The sequence below is a fragment of the Odontesthes bonariensis genome, chromosome 5 (genome assembly GCF_027942865.1).
Source record: "Odontesthes bonariensis isolate fOdoBon6 chromosome 5, fOdoBon6.hap1, whole genome shotgun sequence".
Lineage (NCBI taxonomy): Eukaryota > Metazoa > Chordata > Actinopteri > Atheriniformes > Atherinopsidae > Odontesthes > Odontesthes bonariensis.
Window position 1 is genome coordinate 27093953 of NC_134510.1, and position 19776 is coordinate 27113728.

At 40.2% G+C, this 19776-nt stretch overlaps 2 protein-coding genes across 8 annotated transcripts; one reads left to right on the forward strand and one right to left on the reverse strand.

Moving 5' to 3' along the window:
• Positions 1-1168: 1168 nt before the first annotated feature.
• Positions 1169-4796, reverse strand: rabac1 (Rab acceptor 1 (prenylated)). Of its 4 annotated transcripts, none has more exons than XM_075465879.1 (6): positions 4714-4796; positions 3611-3746; positions 3214-3426; positions 2896-2993; positions 2532-2633; positions 1169-2296 (listed from the first exon to the last, which is right to left on the reverse strand). In XM_075465879.1, the coding sequence occupies exons 2-6, from the start codon at positions 3730-3732 to the stop codon at positions 2208-2210; spliced, it is 624 nt and encodes a 207-aa protein (XP_075321994.1). In that variant the 5' UTR covers positions 3733-3746; positions 4714-4796; the 3' UTR covers positions 1169-2207. The 4 variants fall into 4 exon arrangements, with proteins under 4 accessions (XP_075321994.1, XP_075321995.1, XP_075321996.1 ...); XM_075465880.1 differs by having other exon boundaries at positions 3611-3743; positions 4714-4793; XM_075465881.1 differs by having other exon boundaries at positions 3611-3743; positions 4662-4759.
• Positions 4797-5689: 893 nt separating this feature from the next.
• Positions 5690-18510, forward strand: dedd1 (death effector domain-containing 1). Of its 4 annotated transcripts, none has more exons than XM_075465883.1 (6): positions 5690-5765; positions 6081-6266; positions 6756-7286; positions 7409-7531; positions 8432-8566; positions 16589-18510. In XM_075465883.1, the coding sequence occupies exons 3-6, from the start codon at positions 6815-6817 to the stop codon at positions 16984-16986; spliced, it is 1128 nt and encodes a 375-aa protein (XP_075321998.1). In that variant the 5' UTR covers positions 5690-5765; positions 6081-6266; positions 6756-6814; the 3' UTR covers positions 16987-18510. The 4 variants fall into 4 exon arrangements, with proteins under 4 accessions (XP_075321998.1, XP_075322002.1, XP_075321999.1 ...); XM_075465884.1 differs by having other exon boundaries at positions 5717-5775; XM_075465887.1 differs by lacking the exon at positions 16589-18510 and having other exon boundaries at positions 8432-10613.
• The last annotated feature ends 1266 nt before the right edge of the window (positions 18511-19776 follow it).

The window sequence follows — 19776 nt, forward strand, 5'->3', positions numbered from 1 at the left end:
TTTCGTATCAGACTGCAGTCACGGACAGATTTTAATCTTACTACCTCCATTTTCTACTTCCTATGGCAAAGCCTTTTATAAACAATACTAGCAGCAATGCTCAAGTTTTAAAATAACAGTTTATTGATATACAACAGCATAAACCTTCCATTTGTGCTGCAACCTTGTGGCCATGGTTGTAACAGTGAGGTGTTGTATAAAACAGCAGAAATGACTGAGCAGGAATTTGAGGACGAGATGCCACCTAGTGTTGCACTCCAACCTGCAAACTGCATCAGCTGCCATGGGGGATGAGTTGGCAGCAGCCCAGGGTAATGCACCAAAAACCACCTTGTATGCAGTACATGTCAGACATGCCTGACATCAACATAAATGAGTTCCAGGTTGAGAACGACAGACTTGCAAAAGGAGCAGCCTTCTGCTATATCCCAAAAGTCATTGAGTTTCTATAAAAATAAAACGTGAGACATGACATGTTTAAGATGGAGCAATAACTTTGTTATATCCCTGCAAACAAAGCTGTATATATCTCTCACTTTTAGAGAGCAGACTGTAATTGTGCCACCTCTCAGGGGTCATCTATTTTAAATTAACTTCTTACTGCCCACCTAGGTCAGAAATAGAATAAATTATACGTAATATAATATTCTATGATGTGATAAATACAGATCTGGTATTATGGGAGACCATATCCAGGAAAAAATTGGGACACGACCCTTTGAGAAACACAAAAACTTTCTGGGACCGGTGCAACACTGTCCAATGATAAACGCACTGCTCGTGCATACACACACAAACACACACCCACTTTCTGTCACTCTCACTGACAAACACCCTCTCACTCTCACCCTTGTTCTAATTTCCCCCGTGTCTCTGCAGTGAGCTCACTGCAGTGCAACTCTCCTCTCCCCCCTCACCGCCCTACGTATAATAGAATATCGATCGTTTTCCTTTGCCGCAGTGTGTAAGCGAGTGTTCCTGTGGACGGGTGTGCGCTTGACTGGGGCCCTCCAAGGTCATTGCCATGGCAACCTGAGCATGGGGTCCTCTCGCTGTGCTGTCACAGAGCACAGGTCACTGGGGTTACATGAAGAGGGGGACCAGAGGGGGCTGGTGAGCGCTGCAGTTTGGTTTGGTGTGCCACAGATAGAGAACAGGAACCACAAGGGTTATTCCACCGTTTATTTAGACTGGACAGGAATTATAAAATAATGTACAGACTAAGTGCTGAGAGCCACTGAGTTTATTGAAGCTACTGTCATGTACAAACAGATGTCAACTGCATTATTAAGTGGATAGGATTTAATAATAACAATTAAAAGAAGTGGATCTCAAAAGACCTCAACACATTAGTAACAAGACTCACACTGGGGGTTTATTGCACTTTGAAAAACTAAATACAAAACACCCAAACTTAATCAAAATGTAAAAAAAAAAAATGAATTTCAGAAACATATTTCATGTTTTCATGACCTTCAGACCTGAATGTTACAAGCGAAGCTGATAAATGTACATGCAATCAGCAAATCATTACCCCAAACACAAAATATCGTGATTAAGTACTGACCTTTCCTGACATCTTCCTCTCAATTGATCTAAAAGTCTATCTGAATTACCAAAATGTGGTTTTGCGTTCAATTAATTTTTTTCTGATGCATGATCATCAGGCATTTTTTTAAAGCTTAAAATGTTACTTAACCTTGGTAGAATGATTCAGCACAAGTGTGAAAATGACATATACACATACATTCCACATTCCTGTCAAACAGAATCATTTTCCCAGGTTATCTCCAGCAGAGGGTGCAGCGCAGATGCTTCATTAATAGGTTATGGGGTATTTCCTTATATAAGAGACACAGCAAGAGGCTTTATTACACAAACCAGAGGCATCATAGGCTTAAAATATGTAGATAAAGGCAGAAAATCTCACAATAGAGTGCTATGATACGCATTCAGAAATTAATTACTTGTACATTTGGCAAGATATGTGCATGAATGGTTTGTCTGTAACATGTTTTTTTTTTATGAGGCAAAACAAGGTGCATTATTGATACAATGCTATAGGTAAAATACAGGGAATACAGTATACACATATTATAAGGGAGCAGGTCTCAGCACAGTTCCCCCCAACCCTTGTGGGCTAACGCAATTACAGGGTCAAAAAGATGACTGATCGTCGACCAGCACCTGCTATGAGTTCCCGGTCTTTACACAGGCTCCATGAGGAGCTCCTCCAGGTCAGATCCCTCAAGTTCACGGAACGCAGCATGAGAACCAATCACAAACAGCGTTGCTCCTGAGAGGAAACAAGACAAACGGGAAAAACAGGGAAACACGGGAAATCAGACCATCAAGTACTTATAGTTACACTAATGCCATTTCCATTTCCTACATAGATCGAAACAAAGAAAAAGGTCAAACTAAAATTATAACATTGTAAAAACACAATAAGAGGAACTGGGACTTGAGGTATTTGCAGGCCCAGACTAATGATAATCCACAGCAAGATGAACTAATGTGGATTAGCTTACCAAGAACCCAAAACACAGCTGCTCCAGCTCCAGCCAACCAGAACACAGGCAGTGAGACAGCTCCAGCCAGACCCATCTGGTGAGGGAGATTTAGCTCTTTGCCTGGTTCATGAGAAAATTGCAAATATGAGAAATCATAAACCAAGATGATTAATTAAAGAAGTCATGTGTTGCCTCATCCTTGCAAACTAAGGAAATATTTGACCATCTCATTTTACCACACTGATTATAATCTATTTTTCAAACAGAAAAAACAAGTTCTAGTACACTTTAACACAAAGGTTCATCTTAATTGCAGATGATTTGATAATTACTTACATAATTAGGCAAATATGTGAAGGCATGTGCATTCAACTTTACTCACCAAGAACAACCAGTTTGGACTCCAGAGACTTAAGGTGAATTATGTAGAAAGCACCAGCAAACACAGCCAAGGCAATCAGGAGCATGGGCGAGCTGATTCTAATGAGTGGAAACACCAAAAAGCAAATCAGGATGGTCTTATTTATAGCATCATGTGCAGATTTGATCTATTTCTTAGAAATGACCGGATTTTTAAAGACAAAGTTCACGCCGTTTCCCATTTTCATGACACTTTAATGGATGCAGAAGCTGTTAGTAAAAACATTCTTTCTGACAAAACAATGCAACAGATCACTATCAAACTCACTGTTGGCCTTACATGCAGTAGAGGATGAGACCCAAAAAGATGAAGGTGTAGTTGCTGTTGTAAGTATCCACATTTTTCACCACCCTCTGACACAAGTCTCCAAAGTTGCGAGGTTTTGAAAACTTGCGCTGGTCTACAAAGCTGGCCCATGGTCGAATGGACACTCGACGCCTGTCGATCCACTCTTTAGCCATGCTGGCCGAGAAACCCTTGGGCAGCCAGAGCCTGTGAAAAAAAGCCAAGATTAAAAAATAAAAACAGAATAAAGTATCAAGACATGATGACAAATATTGATAGCAGATTTGAGCAAGAGAGAAATGCAAGACCTCTTTATGATACCTTTCATATAACTACTTTGTAAGGTATTTGGTGTAAGTGGCATTAAAAATAAAAACGTAGTGGTCCATACTTCGACAGCACTCCAGCTCCACCTGTGCCAGTTGGATGAGCCTCCTCAGCACTGAACGGATCTCCAGCCTTGCTGTCCATGTCCACGAGACAGTTCTCCCCCTTTGGCGCTACAGATGGCATCTACAGACTTTCTGCTGAAAGGCAATATTAAGCAAAAAACATCTTAAAAGCATTTCATTACAACACCATTTCCTTTCACCTTCTCAGTCTTTGGTGTTGTACCCACATAGCGGGTTATCTTAAAGGAAACAAATAATCATGGCGCTGACATTGTTGGGTATCAGGAAATGTTTAGTCTATACTTGGAAAAGTCAGATATTATAATGATAGCTTTCTTATACCAAAACTAAACTAGACTGACAATGTGTGCTGTACATAACTTCACAAAAGTGAGGAACGGCTTGAATTACAGATTTCCCACTGGTTTGTTTTTCCTGGCAACACTTGAAAAGAAAAATTAAAACAGCACTCTGAAGGATCCTACAATATGTAATTACTAACAAATCACTCTCTGGATATCTCAAAGTGAAATAATCGAAGCCTCAACTGGCCCATATTTCTATGAAAACCTCACTAAGTAGGTAAAAGCAGATTTTCTACATAACAAAGTATCCTAAACAAAAACACAAAACAAATAAAAAATAGATCAACTGCTCATAGAAAAGCTGTTTTATTACTAACATTTAAATAAATAAACCTCACAAGGGCTGAATAGTGATACTATAGAAATACAGCAACAGTGCAGTTATTTGAGCAGTGGAAAATTTTAGTCAGCATTAGGCTTGGCCACTGCCACATCATTAAACAAACAGGATATACGAGAAAACAGCAGCGCGTTTATTTATCAAGCCATTTAATGGTTATAATCTAAACACATGTGTCTATATATATATATACTAAATGTGTGGTAACCATACTGGATGTTAAAAATGCTACTAAATCAGGCTTCTCTGCTAATGTTTATGTCCACTGAGTTACAGGCTGATTGACTATTTTAACATCGCTTTACTTTAAACTCTTATTTTAAACAAATTAAAATAACATCGAACCTGTCTGAAGTGTCCAATTAAATCTAATCGTTTAACCAATCCAGATACTCACTGCTGAAGTTTTATAGAAGAGACTCAATTCTTTTCCTGCTTTTCTTGCTCACGGATGTGATGTGGTAGCCTGACTACGTCATACTCACGATTCTAGTCAGAATGTGAGTCTGATACCGCTCAATAGAGATTTGAGTATGTGGCGTGTTTCAACCGAACCAGGAGAAAAAATGCCTCTTCGCTCAATTGGATAGACCTACAACCAATCAGAGCAACGTAGTATGTGACGTAGATTAAGCAACACACACTTGTTGTAGGAAGGACGGCAAAAACATATTTTCTATCGATAAAAGCCTTTATCACGTTCCTCTGTTCGTCTTTCAAAATGAATGCAATGTGGAGATCCTGTAGAACAGACTCGATGGCAGAATCTACACACCCTAGCTCTCCAGCGGCAGCCATGTTCAGCTCTTTAGTGACGTACTCGATAATGTCCCTGTTGATCATCTGTCCATCATCGTATAAAGCCCGCCCTGGCAATCTGATTGGTCCGACCAATTCTTGGTCGGGCATAATGATTTCCCAACTGAGCAGAGCCAGACCGAACTTCCCGACCAAAACTTTTATGGGCGGGGCTAAGTTCGGCTGGCACCCAGGCTAGTGATGTGGCCGTAGAAGAAAAAAAAACTTCCTATTGCACTCCTGACAAACAGCGCCACCTATTGACCGCATCAAAAACCTCGAAATCCCCTTCAAACGTTTGTCATGACGTACATTTGCCTCTGTTCGTATCAACTTGTCGTTAACTCGAGCTCAATTTTTTTTTTTATTCCTCAGGAATCTAACATCTGAAAATATTTCTTTGTTCTTTATTAATTTAGGTCACAAAGAACCGCTTTGGGATCGGCTGCCTATTATCTGTCGCGCCTGCTAAGAACGGAGCTTGCACACGAAAAACTGACTCCAGATCAGTGATGGAAAAACGTGACGTTAAATCACGTAGCAAGAAGAAAGGCGGTGATTGGCCAGCTTCCCAGCGTTGTAGTGCTGACGTCGCGGCACAGTAACAGTTGCCAGATCCACCAGCGCAAGAAAAGAAACAGTATTTGGGAGGTGAGTTGCAGTGAGTTACAGTATTTTCCTAAGCATTGCTTTCAAAATGCGTTGAATACTTTTATATTCATGCAATTTTACTGTATAATTGACTGATGTTATGAAGGCCTTGCGAACGTTATTGTTCCGCAAGTGATATTCGTTCTTGTAAATAAACGCTTTAAAGCTGTCAAATATTGCACCATTGTGAAAGGTATGTCTGTTATCGATGTCACAACACACCAAATGTGGCTTTACGTGTCCACTCGGGTTTGTTTATTGCAGCTTAACAGCTGTCTGCAGATTTTTACGTCTTGTTTTTGTTCGCTCTCACAGAGAAACGTGAGTGGTTACGTAAGCTCGTCAGGGGAGGAATTTGCTACACCAGGTCGCTGCAGGGCGTCAAAGGAACAACTCGTATCTTTGGCCTCCAGCTGGTTTGGCACATATTGTTTGGCACGACGACAGAAAAATAAGACATTTACAGCTGTCAACACAGCGTCGAGCTGAGGACGACAATAGGTAGGTTTGCCAAAACGGACATTAGAAACATTGTCGACCAAAAAGGGCGAACGAACCGTGAACATTAGCCGTGTGTGCTAAACAGCGAAGACAACTTAAAGATAAAGTCTCAATAAAATGTATTGTGTGGGTTGCAACACCACTTTTACCCTTCATTTTTAAGCTTTTCTGTCTCTTTAAACACATATACCAAAAAAATGAATGTATTTACAACATAGCACACATAACAGAGGAAGTTACAACATGGAAGGAAGTAAAGGTTGAGCAGGATATGTTAAACAAGGACACTGTCTCTGCAAGAGAAGGGGAAAAACCGTAACATCTAAGTGTATTTATTGCTATACCATTCAGCTTTTGTATTTGCTTTATTTGACTAATTGGAAACCCCTGAACTAAGCTAATAGGTTCTGTGACTATATTAAGCTTTTTTGGCACTGGCAGATTTAATTGTTTAAAGTAATGTTTGTTCTAATGTTTTTGTTCCTTCAGCTCCTAGAGAGTTTCAGCAAAGAAAGGAACGTGGAAAGGGCTTCAGGCAAACCCCGATCATGGCTGCCATGCATTGCCAAGGATATATGGCCAGGGACTCGCTCTACTGGGATGAAACAGAGTGCCTGAACTACTACGGGATGTTGTCTCTCCATGAGATCTTTGAAGTAGTTGGATGTCAGCTGACAGAGACTGACATCGAAGTGCTGTACTTCCTTTTGAACGAAACCTACTCTGCGCCACACCCTCTTGACCCATCAGGCTGGACAGTTAAACCTTCTGAGGACAATCCAGAAGACTCAGGTGTGACTCCGAGTCCGCAACTGCTTAAAGCATGGAGGAGGTTAAAGCCTAAGGGATCCCAGCAGCTCCTAGTGGATTCAAAGCCTAAGAGTGGCCTTGGGCTGTTGCTAGAGCTTGAGAGGAGAGGATACCTCAGTGATGGAAACCTGGAACCTCTGCTGCAACTACTGAGAGTCCTCACTCGCCATGACCTGCTGCCTTTAGTGTCCCACAAGAGGAGGAGGACGGGTGAGGATTTTGTAATTATGTTCAATGCTGCTTTGTGGCAGAATCTTGTCTTTAATCACTGAATTCATTTCCTGGTAATACTGGCTAAAACACTAATTAATCCTTGTATTTATGTTTTTCAGTATCTCCAGAGAGGGTTGGACAGAGGTATGAAATTAACAGCGCAGAGTTGGTGTCTGGATTACAACATACCTGCAGAGAAACAGAAATGCCACTTCCATCTTTCACACAACAATTGAGAACTAGTAAGTGCAACGTGCTGAGGTAGGGCTGTAACTTTTACTCTGTACTGAATACCTGTACTTATAGTACCTTGACTATCCTTCTGTTTTATAAGAAATGTGTTTTTTTATATATATATATATATGTTATTTAATAATTGTGTTCTCCTTGGCTCTTATATAATCTATGCTTGTGGCGGACATCTCATGGGGAAAAGGGTGTGTTGATCAGATATGGGAAGAAATGTGCTGTTTTTACTCCTAAAGTAGCATGTAGCATATACCTCTACCTGCCAGAGGACAGGAGTATCACTGCGACAGTTAAAGACCTTACTCTGATGATCATGACTGAGACAATCAACCTAGTTTACCACATTTGACTGTACTTTGGATGCCATCCCCGGGGAGTGTGACAGAGAATAAGCTTCGAGCTGTCTTGATGACAGATTAAACAAATAGAAATTAAGAGAATTAAATAGTAGTGATGACGATAACATTAGGAATAATAGTAATTGATAAAATGTTTTAGAAAAGGGGAAAAACTATCAGTCTGAGTAAATGCATGTTTCTGTAAAGAAAATGTGAGCTGTACCCATCCTCTGTGAAAATTAGCGTTTGCACTCTGGTGTAATGATCTCACTGATGTTGATCTGTGCTGTGGAGCTGATTAAAATCCGCGTCAACTGCAAAGTCATTTGACGCGAGAATGACTGCTTATTAAAAACTTTCTATTGCAGCCAAGAGCCAGATGCTAGTGGATGTTTGCAGGTTTTATCACCAGTGTAAAGAGGGCAATAGATAAACATGGAGCAGCAGGATGAAACTAAGATAACGAGGAACAAACATAACAAAGTAAATGTTATTGCTGTTCTTGTTCATGTCTTGCAGGTCATATTTCACAAACTTTTTTTTATGTGTTTTTAGACATTTACTCTCCTGTGGCTGCGTCATCTACAAGGAGGCGGAGGAAGAAGCGAGGAAATGGCTGGAGCCGTAGGTCCAAGAAAACAAGCAGACAGGTCCAGCCACCACCTTCAGCACCACAGAAAGTGTCATGTGGTAAGTGCATCATATGCATATTTAGCCTCTCTTTTAGTTTTCACCCATTGTCTTCAGTAGCGCCTTCATTCTTTTTCTCCTCTCAACTATCTCCCCCTCGATTGGATGATGATGATAATACACATGCATTTAATTGTCGGCCTTTTAACATCTTCTCAAGTCCGCCACATTTCCTGTTGTCTCCCTAATACTGATGTTCATCTGCTTGAGTTTTTTTTTTTTTTTTCACCTGTCATCCTTTTAAAAAAAAAAAAAAAAATGTTTTTGCTTTGTCATATGTTTAACTTATACTTATACAACAGAGCAGGGAATTTAACTTTTTGCTTATTTTTGGTTTAAAAAAACAAAACAAATTGATGGCACCAAACTGTTCTTAAATGACAGAGAACAACACACCAGCTGTTTAAACCAGTCAAATCTATGATAAAGACGGTTCGGCTGAATTTCAGCTCACTTTTATGGCATTTAGAGCCATCTTGTCTTTTGAAAAGAAATGTTCCCTTTGATCAGTTCAATAGCTGTCCAGAAATGAGGGGACAATCGTGATTATGTCCACTCCCCTTTGGGGGACTTAATATTCTCCCTTTTCAGTGTCGTTGACATTGTTAAATCATACGGTATCTCATTAACTGCCTTTATTAAACATACGACATCATCGATATTTCGTCATATCTGTTTCTCCACCTGGCCCTTTTTTACATTCTTGTCCACTCATTTAACCTTTTTGCTAACCCTCTGGACTATGTTCAGCTGCTGCCATTAAGAGTGCAGACTGGTGGCTGTTTCCTGTCCTTTTGTTTATTCTTTTAATACACGTGTGTGGTCCAGTCTCCACCAGATGAATGCCTTTGTTCTGCTTTGTTGTCAAGCTTAATACCAAGTTATCACAAGTTGTTCTGGCAGCTCTCAACCTTGCATATCACCCTGGAAATATGTTTTAGGCTGTTCTTCACAACAGACGTAACTCCACTGAAAAAGTGCTCTGCATACTCCGTGTCAATGTCCTGTTTTTATATTTCAACTATCGCTTTCCTTTTATTAGGGATGGGTATCGAGAAATTGGCACATGTTCCTGACTCAGTATCAAAATATTGATAAACGGTTAAAAAGGGACGTCAACAACTCGTCAGTGTTTTCTAGTAAAGGCTTTAAAGTGCAATATTGGCATTGACCCAAAATTAACTTCAACGGGCAGATAAAGTTGATCAGAGAGCTCAATCTGAGCATCTCAAAGTTTACAGTCTTTTATTCTTCCACAAAAATACAAATCTCATGTAATTTGAAGTAGTTTTATTCTCCCCATTAAATGTGTACAATTTAAAAGCATCAAGTTAAATGAAATATTAGAAAAATATCAACTTATTTGATGTTTATACATCCCTTTTCTTGGATAAATATGATTACTTCTCGTCTTTATGTCATGTTTATTTTAAACACGGCAGTTGTTTTTCTGTTTCCTGATGATGAGGAAGCTGCCAGCATCATGTGTCTGTTTACTTTTTGTGCTCTTCAGACATGGCTGATGAAGTAAATGATGGGAATTTAATTGAATTAAAATGAAGGGAAATTTGTTTGCACGCGGGTAATACCAGTAATCTCCTGCAGTATAAATGAAGCCTCCTATTAATCGGTAGCTGTTTAGCATATTCGACTGCTTTAGGAAAGCAACTGCTGCACCAGCTTCATCAGTGTAGCAAACCGGCTCTGATGCAGATGGGACTGACCCAACTTAAAATGTGTCCGTTTCTTCTCATGACATCATGGTAATACTCACTAACATTATAGGAATTTAAGTTATTAACTTGGGGCCCTTCTTATTAATGCTCCAAAGTGATCCCACGGATATTAAGGGCATACTGCATAAATCCTTTGATTTCTGTTCATATCTTGTCTTTATTTTATTTTATCTTAGAATTATGGAAAGAAAACCTTAACGATACCCATCCCTACTGTTAATCATGTAATGCTTGATTCTCTCAGCATTAAAAGACGAGTTACGCTAACATTAAAGGACAAGACCGTTTTTTTGACATTGGGCCCTTGATTTCACATTATAACATGATGTTCTACTCACCCCTGCTTGTTGTTGGTAATTTGGAGCTGTTCCGAAGATATTCGAGAGGCGTCTGGCTGCTCTCTTGAGATATTCGGCCATGAAACGGTTTCCTATGGGCAAGCTTATACAGGCACAAACTATGCTGTTTATAATTTATTAATTACTCTACACTAGCACTGATAACGTGGAGGTGCGTCGCTTACTTAAAAAAATCCGGGTTACTGTAATTTTAAATTTTTGTCGTAAAGTCTGTGTGTGTTTGTCTGTGGGCTGTCTGTGGTAGTAGCACGATGATGACGTCAGTAACACCCACTTTACGACAAAAATTCAAAATTACAATAACCCGGATTTTTTTAAGTAAGCGACGCACCTCCACGTTATCAGTGCTAATGTACAGTAATTAATAAATTATAAACAGCATAGTTTGTGCCTGTATAACGTTGCCCATAGGAAACCGTTTCATGGCCGAATATCTCAAGAGAGCAGCCAGACGCCTCTCGAATATCTTCGGAACAGCTCCAAATTACCAACAACAAGCAGGGGTGAGTAGAACATCATGTTATAATGTGAAATCAAGGGCCCAATGTCAAAAAAACGGTCTTGTCCTTTAATCTCCCTTTGTGAGAAGTTTGCTTAGTCATGCAGACTCAAACATTTCTGTTAAATGTCTTTCACTACCTGCAAGTCAGAAATACTTATTACACCACATCCTGATGATTCTGACTTGATTTAAAAGAAGAAAAAAAAATCTAACAATGACGATAGCAATAATAATGAAGACAGCCCTTCTTAGCTATTCAGGTTGAGTGATGTGCCTGTGACTATAAACGTGTTGCTGTCTTGACTCCGCATTTGATTCCACCAGGTTGACTCCGATTGTGACTCAGATCGAGTAACCTAAGACACAATGGATCATGAAGACAGAGATGGAGACTGAGGAACAAAACAAAAAAGTCTGTCACTCCACTCTGTCCATGCATACTGCAGTGTGCGTGATCAACTCAGTCATGTGCTCTCACAAGTCTGGGCCGATGCCTAAGGTAAAAAGAAGCTCTCCCCCTTGTTACAACAGGGGTTGGTGCTGCTACTTTGTTCTGTATGCGATGCTTGTCTATCATAATTTAGCTGCTCCTCTCCTGGTCCCCATCATCCAACGTAATTTGCTCAGAAAGTCATCCTGTGATGTTCTTTAGTGTTGTGCACTGTGGAAGGGAATACAATCTGGAATTCTACCTGTTCTGTTAAGAGTTGTTGGTGTCAGTGTTTCACAGAACTGACAGAGTCCTCAGCAGTAAGTCACAAACGCCTCTAAGAAGTCCGCAGCTGATGTTTAAGGCAAACATGCCAAACAACAAGAATCTCTGGAAAGAGCTCCTTAATTTGATCTCGCTAAAATCATGCCCATTTGAAAATATGTGGTGAAAATATGCTTGGAATAAACAACAATCTGTATGGACATCCGGTGACAGATTATTGCAAACATGGCCAACATAATTTTTTCTGTTTCTATTTTCTTTTATTTGAACTGTGGGTTTAAAAAAAATATATACTTTAACATTTGACACCCATGAATCTTAAGTGTGAAATATGACAGGAGAAATGCTAACTTTGATACTTTCATTTCAGAACTTGCATCATTTTGCATCTCCAGAAACTGAAATTACGTTTTGAAATGAAGCAGAGATAACACATACCTTTTGTTTTCTATTTCTCATCTTAATGGGGACTAAATTCAGACATGTAAAGAGGCTCATAAGTGCACCGATGAACACTAATTTAGCGATGCCTTTGTCAATAAGCAATAATTCACTGGGGAAATTAACTTGGAAAAATAGAGTTCAAGCTATAACTTGCGAAGACAAAAATTTGTTGGCCATGATTGTGGAAGAGCAGGTTTATCACTGCATGTGGGGAAATAATTTGGACCCATCCTTTTCCCTCCTTCTCTTAACAAAGGCTTACACACAATATGAGATCCAGTAATGCAAATTACCTTGGCTTGCTAGATCCTCACATAAGCAAGCTCACCCTGAAGTCTCATGTCACAAAAGTGCTTATTGGGCATGTTTACCTGTCCATCTCTGAGGACTGGCCTTGTATTCAATTCCAGAGTATCTAAAATGGCTGCCAAGAGATGGCTTTTTAATGAAATGCCTCTGCAACTTCTTCTCAAAACAGTTCTGAGGAAAGTAACTGAACAAGTGCTCTGCTGAAGGAAGCTCATGCTGTATCTTATCTCTGTGCCCCGTGTGAGCCCTGGTGTGTGTGTGTCGAGACGGAGCAGAGATAGATGGGGCGGTTCAGTCCAACGCTGGCCACTAGCATTTCAACAGACATAACTCATCTCTGAAATTAATTTTCAACTAAGTGTCTGAAATTAACTCTGACAGTGACAACTGCTCAGACTAATTTCCATCAGCTCAGTAGCGTTTTTTTGTATTTCCTTAATGGGGTGCTTGTGGAGGCCCTTATTTGGTTTAACAGAGACAGATGATTAATGTTACAGTTAAGGATTTACATATTTAATTAGTTAAGGTAAGGGCATTGGCCTTGGTAAGAGTAATCCCAAGCCTCCCACTGTTTTCTGGAGCTACAGTAAAAGTATTTCTGGGCTGATTAAGTTGTAAATGCCAACTACTGGCCTGATTCAAACCCCATTACAACTGAGAAGTGCCTGCTTGATGTTGAGGAACAAAAAAAAAAGCAACCCAGTCAACCGATATCCAACCCACTTGTGCTTGTCTCTTTTTCTCTTTCTCTCCTTTCTCTGTATTCACAGTTCTAAACAGACCAACCTGTGTGTCAGGGAAACAATATCCTTGCACACAATGAGAGAGAGAGAGAGCGAACACTAAATGTTCGAACTACGCAAAACGGTAAAGAGTGATCTGTCTATGGGGTTAAGAGAGATTTTTGTCTACCTGTCTCTCAATACTTCCGTAGCTTCCCACTCTCATGGTCAGTCTTTCAGCAGAAAAATGGATCGATAAAGAGTTGACGCTCTCCGTGCCAAGTGACTCCTCGTAAATGGGTGCTTAAACTTTTTTCTTTTTCTTTTTTCTTGGTGGGATGAGATGAGGAAGCCAAACGGGCTTGGGGTATAAAGTGAGAAAATGAAAGCTGTGCCTCCTAATGTCCTGTCTAAGTGGATGTCTCTGTGTCTGACGAAGCGTGAAGTGCTCTGTAACCCTAACAAAATGACTATCACTGTGTTCCTGTGATTTTAAATGGCCACCTTCTTAGTGTCACTACCTCTACCTCCATCCTGCTCAGTATGAAATGGGAAAGTGAAATGGAGGCCATCCATAAATGCAGTAATTGCGTGAAGGGCAGGTGTTTATCGTAGCCCCAGCCCTCACACGGTGTAATGACCAAAAAGGTCAATTAACGAGGCGGAGACTTAAACTGGATTCCTCACTCGGACCACACCAAACATGAAAAAATGTAGGTCATCAGCAGTCATTTGGTTCCCTCTCAAGATGAACTGATTCTTTTCACCACAAAAGTCTGACGTGAATGAGCACGTCACTGATGAAAAGTCAGTCCATTGTTTTTATTACACACCATGAAAGCAGATGCACTTTAGAAAGTGATTAATCAAAAGGAGTTCTGTTGGATTGTAAGTGAATCAACAGATTTGCTGATTATTGTTCTGAAAAGGAGGTCATACTGCAGCAGGTTCCATTTATAATTATACTGAACGGAGGTTTTTTTTGTACCTTTTCCCCCGACTGATGCTAAAGTGAACAAATGTTGGTCTTCATGATACATTCTTGCCATGAGTTACACTTACCAGCTGTTACTAGTCCACTGTTAATGCTGTAAAATAATAGAAGATAAAATCAGGGGAATACACAGTCCATATAGCTGCTTTACATTCTTCTGACCATCATGATCTGTGGTTTAACGAGGTATTTTGACCTGATGTGTTGTGAATAGATCAACCCGAAGACCAATGTTAGTTATTCATAGATTGTAAACAAACAGGATTTGATCATTTTCTGCAGCAATCGAATGTATTACTGTAAAATGTTCGTATTTCATATTTTTGTACCATAATACTTTTCTGGAAAAAAAAAAAAAAAGAGAGAGAAAAAAAACGTTTTGCCTTCATCTTTTTTATGCAACGCACTAAAGTGTGAATCAATGGTGCTCTGGAAGTGGGGTTTGTCCAGTTTGATCTTCTTACCAAACCTGAATATTTAAAACATTTCATAAACCACATTGATTAAGTGTCCCCTATGATCCGGTCTTCTGTTTGTATAATAACCTAATTACAGACTTGTGAAGCGTGCAGCCGAGCAAACCCATTGTTTGATTATCCCTCTTCCACAAATGTTAAGAGATGCAAAATCAATTCCTTAATTCAACATTTGCATTTCTAATGTTGGCATTTTCCAAACCATCCCTCTCGAGTCTTGTGCCATTCCCTTTAGCCTCAAACAAAATATGGCTGCAGAGAATGTAGATGTGACTCAAGAACTGAAAATGAACCGTTTATTTGTTGTTTCAGCCACTCTGCAGTTAAAATGGTACATGTGTATCTTGACAAAGGCTCATTATGCTCCTTGGAGTTCTCTTGTGCTAAGTCCCCATTTTGAACACAACCATTGTCTTTCCATGAGTCACAAATATGAGCTGCACACGTAACTAACTCTTGATCCACGTGATGAGTTATTCTATTTCTCCAAAAAAAAAAAGTTTTTTGAGGTAATTGTAGCATTTTAAAGCTGTGCTGATACAATACTCTCAGCCTCTGCATTTTTTTTTTGCTCAAGATTTCAGCCAATTAAGTTTGATTTCTTAAAAGTGTCAAATCGGTTTTACAAGAGCTCAGATTTCCTGACTGTGAAAATGTTGCTGCACCCTATTGCAATTAGACTCTGAGAATGTTTCTGGAGGAATGGATGTCACCGGTGGCAAATGTTTACGTCTCCTGAAAGGGTTTGAATGGGAGAGATGGATTTTTGTTACAGCAAAAGTCGCCCGCTGCTGGTTTCCACTTGGAGCTCTGGAATAATGACATGAGGGATGATCTCAGCGTTGCTCTTGCTCAGTACAGTATGTATCCTCTAATCTTTCTCGCTGTGCTGTTGCATGACCACCAATCCAGATAACTGAGGACCTCAAGAAACCATTAATTTTCAGCAATATACATTTAGATTTGAATGAATCCTGAGGACAGAAGCTCTCTTAAGGTCTCTTTATTACTCTACTCTGATATTTGCTCAGCGTCTCAAGTCCATTTGACTTATCTTATTTACATGAACGCTACAGCCATGATTTATGTGGACCTTAAAAGCTGTCATGTTGAAACTTCTCATGCACCAGTGTCCTCTGATTCAATCATTTTGTTGACAGCTGGCAATGATTCTCAAAATGATAGAATTGCCCGACCAAGAAATGGAACTGCACAACTGAATCAGATGAGTATTTCTTTCATTGCTCCGACTTGTCAAATTCATTTTCACCAAAACCAACAGTGGGGCCGTATTTAGCGCAAAAAGGCTCACAGACGGCTTGGCCTAGTTCCAGTACCGTGCATAATTCAGCTTGCTCTGCCCTGCTGTACCATTATGTTTGTTTTGTCAAGTTTCTGATCAAAAGAACTATCCTGAAGTAGTTCAGTGTATAATTCCAAGTCCAGTAAGAAGACAGCCTATTGGGTCACAAGCTGCTTATGGAAACTGCCCCTTTTTTATTAAAATCCTTACTTAATTTAATGCAATGATTAATTATAGTGTAAAGAGCCATGTTTTAACTCTTTGTCATGTTCCTCTTTCTCTTCCCTTTATTTTGACTTCATCACCCCTCTTAAACTTTCCTCACACTCTCTTCGGTCTTTCTACCTTTCCCCCCCCTCTCACTGTTTCCTTCATAATTCACTTGGTGTCTTCGTGGTCACTTTCCCCTCACTCTCTCCCACCACCTCTCCCACTGTTTCCTTCACCTTCTCCCATTATCAGATATCCGCCTGCGTGTTCGTGCGGAGTACCTGGAGCACGAGTCAGCACTACGTGACGGTGTCTCCTCAGACAAGCGTCAGCCGCTGGAGCGACAGTTTGATTTATTCAGTCGAGCCAGCTCGCTGCTTCGTGCCAGAGACCTGGGTTCCATTGTCTGCGACATAAAGTTCACAGAGCTGGACAACCTCGAGGCCTTCTGGGGCGACTACCTGAGTGGAGCGCTGTTGGAGGCCCTAAAGGGAGTTTTCATCACCGACTCCCTGAGGATGGCAGCGGGTTCGGAGGGTGTCCGTCTCCTGATCAGTGTGGACCAAGATGACTACGAGGAGGGCCGGAGGCTGCTGAGAGCCAGGAAAATGATGCCATTAAGTTATGGTGGGCGCATAGAGAATCCCTAGGCTTCTTAGCCTGATAAGACTCTTTCTGATGTATTATATTTACCTTGAAGGAAAAAATATTACAGACTGTAAGTGAAAGTTGTGAGTTCGGGCAGAATTTGGGAGCACTTTTAAGGCCCTGTGTTGTCGTTGCAATCCATGTAACGACCACTAGATGGCAGAACTTACCATTGGCTGTTTATGTTAGAAACAAGTTGGAACATAACCATTATTTGTGAATGAAAGATGAATAATTATGGATCAATGTGCTCTCCATTTGGATCCATGCACAGGTGCTAATTTTTTAGACGCCAAGATGAAACGGTATAGATCCAGATTTCTCTTCTTTGTCGCAGTGAGAACATGAACAAGCAAGCCAGTGCCACCTGATCCAGTGGTAAGCCCCCCCATGACATTTTCTGTTATTCAGTAGATAAAATGAAGGCAACAGGGATTCCACAAATGAAAGAATATTACAATATATGGAAATATGATGTCACATTAACAGATACTGGTTATTAATGGACCATAATCATACCAGACTCTTAATATTGATGCAAAGACGAGCGAATATTCAGATTTCAAAGTGGTGCTTTATAATTTCAAGTACAACTGGACCACTGTAACCAAACAATTTGTGTCATTGTTGGGTTCACTTTTGATTTAGATGGAACTTGAAACTTTTTCTTATCAAAACGAAGAAATGAAAGAAAGTAAGAAGTTTTTGATCTCCTGAAAAAGGAAAAATCAAGCACATAAAGAAAAGTGGCTGCTTACACCCCAGTTGGACTTAAGTGTGCAACTTTGGAGAGCCTCGTCTACACACACACACACACACACACACACACACACCTAGATAACTTAACACTGGAATTCTTGGCCCTGTGTGCCACGATAACCTAACTTGTGATTGCCATCGTCAGTGGATACGGCAGTCACCAGTAGATGAAAGCAGTGATTAGGAATAGGTCTCAACGGACCATGGAAAATTCATCATCACAAGCTTGTCAAGAGTGGCCTGATAATGCAGTGGTGGCTTGTATCTGGGCTTCCAACTAGGCCATGGCAAGTGCTTCTCTCAGCAAGTAAAGTACAGGACAGTGCGTCGGTCAATAGAAGTGATGTTGGGGAGATCAAAATCAAAAGTGCACATCCCAGCTCCACTCAGCCCTGCTATGTAGGCCCAGTAGAGGGGCTCACGGACAGCTGTCTACTCACCCTGCTGGAACTAATGCCTGGACTTCACTCATAGAGGACGATCAATAAGGCCCCTCACTCCTAAGTCCCTTCATACTGGCGCGACTTAAGCAGGCAGACACTGTCTGAAGCGTCGGTCTCTGCTGGACGGGCCAGAGAGGAAGACAATGGACATATTTCCATGTTTACTTTTGTGAGTTTTGGTAAAATAATTAATGTATGTTTGTACTGTTCACTGATTCAGGAGAACATTTTTCTTTAAAAAAAAAAAAATTGATTTTGAAAGAATATCTTTATATTAAAAAAAAATTATTTCTGGTGAATAATAAAAGGTTTTGATGGCTCCAACTTGTTTATGCATGTTTTTTTTTAAAACTGGAATAGATTTTTTTCTGACAATTCAGTGAGAAAATAATCATCTTTTTAAAGTCTCTTTCAAAATGTCATTCAAAAAGTCTCGTGCAGTGAAGCTCTGCATTATACCGATGAGCAATTGTATATTTAATGTAAAACAGTAACCAGTCAGCACATGTTCGCAACTTTGATGTTCCCTCTGCCTTCCCCAGATGGTCAACTGAACACTCATTATTAAAGCTGCATGCTTCAATGTGATATTACAACAGCATGTTAATCCACAGGAAACACAAGTTTCTAATCTATATTTATGGAAGTGAAAGGAATAAGATGAGCTTATTTTTCCTTTGTCATGTTGTGTTTGTTTTAAATCAGAGATTTTATTTTCTTGCTTGCAGCTAAGATGAGCCAGAGGGGCTCAGAGGTTATGTCGTCTGTTACGCTATAACATTAAGGAGTATTGATTTGATGCAAATGAGGGTTAAAATTCATCTCTGCACCCCTTCTGACAAAATTGAAGCGGCCAACACTCCTCAAGCAGATGAATAAATAATGTAAATGTTGGTAAAAGGGCACTTAGGAAAAAAAGCCCTGACATTTTCTAATTGTCTCATGTCCTTTTAAACCAGGAAAAGGATCTGAAAGATGACCAAGTAGAAAGGCAGGGTGAATACACCTATTTATCTCTGATTCACAATTGATTTCTTAAAAGTTTGGATGCAATCTGTGTTGATTCTCTAGTGCCTGCAGAAGGCTGTAATTTGTGGTCGGTAATACAGCTAAAAGCAAATCTCTAATCTTGTAAATATTTGGTGCATCGTTGCTTCCACATCAGTGTCGGGCTGCCTTAAGGATGCCACCCCTGGGTCTGTTTAAGAGCATTCTGGTAGCAGCCCCATGTCTAAAAAAGCTGCTTTGTGTACAAATGAAGTTATATTATTGACCTGCCATCATGTAGAAAACAGTAAGAGGGTCCAGCCCTCTGGGAGAAACCTGATGGGGCCATTTCTACCATGTTAAGAGTGCCTTGTTTGATGGCCGTCTAAACTGCCCCAGGCCTGCTTCTGGGAAAACTGATTTTTTTTTTTTTTTTTTACAGCCCAGTTCTCGCCACACCCAGCCTTAAAGCATGATCAGCAGTGTGGAGGTAGACTCAGGCACTGAGAAGTCTGCAGAAGTACAAAGGTCCAATTTGACCGAAGCAGCGATGTTCATCCTCAAAACAATCACTCCCTGTTGGACGACCCTGCCACTATGAGA

Excerpts from the sequence above, each read along its gene's own strand:
- dedd1 (XM_075465883.1), top strand. The coding sequence starts at position 6,815 with ATGGCTGCCATGCATTGCCAAGGATATATGGCCAGGGACTCGCTCTAC. Across the intron at positions 7,287-7,408 it reads CCACAAGAGGAGGAGGACGG|TATCTCCAGAGAGGGTTGGA; the intron begins GTGAGGATTTTG and ends TATGTTTTTCAG. Across the intron at positions 8,567-16,588 it reads ACCACAGAAAGTGTCATGTG|ATATCCGCCTGCGTGTTCGT; the intron begins GTAAGTGCATCA and ends TCCCATTATCAG.
- rabac1 (XM_075465879.1), bottom strand. The coding sequence starts at position 3,732 with ATGCCATCTGTAGCGCCAAAGGGGGAGAACTGTCTCGTGGACATGGAC. Across the intron at positions 3,427-3,610 it reads GGAGCTGGAGTGCTGTCGAA|GCTCTGGCTGCCCAAGGGTT; the intron begins GTATGGACCACT and ends TTTTTTTCACAG. Across the intron at positions 2,297-2,531 it reads AGCTGTGTTTTGGGTTCTTG|GAGCAACGCTGTTTGTGATT; the intron begins GTAAGCTAATCC and ends GTTTCCTCTCAG.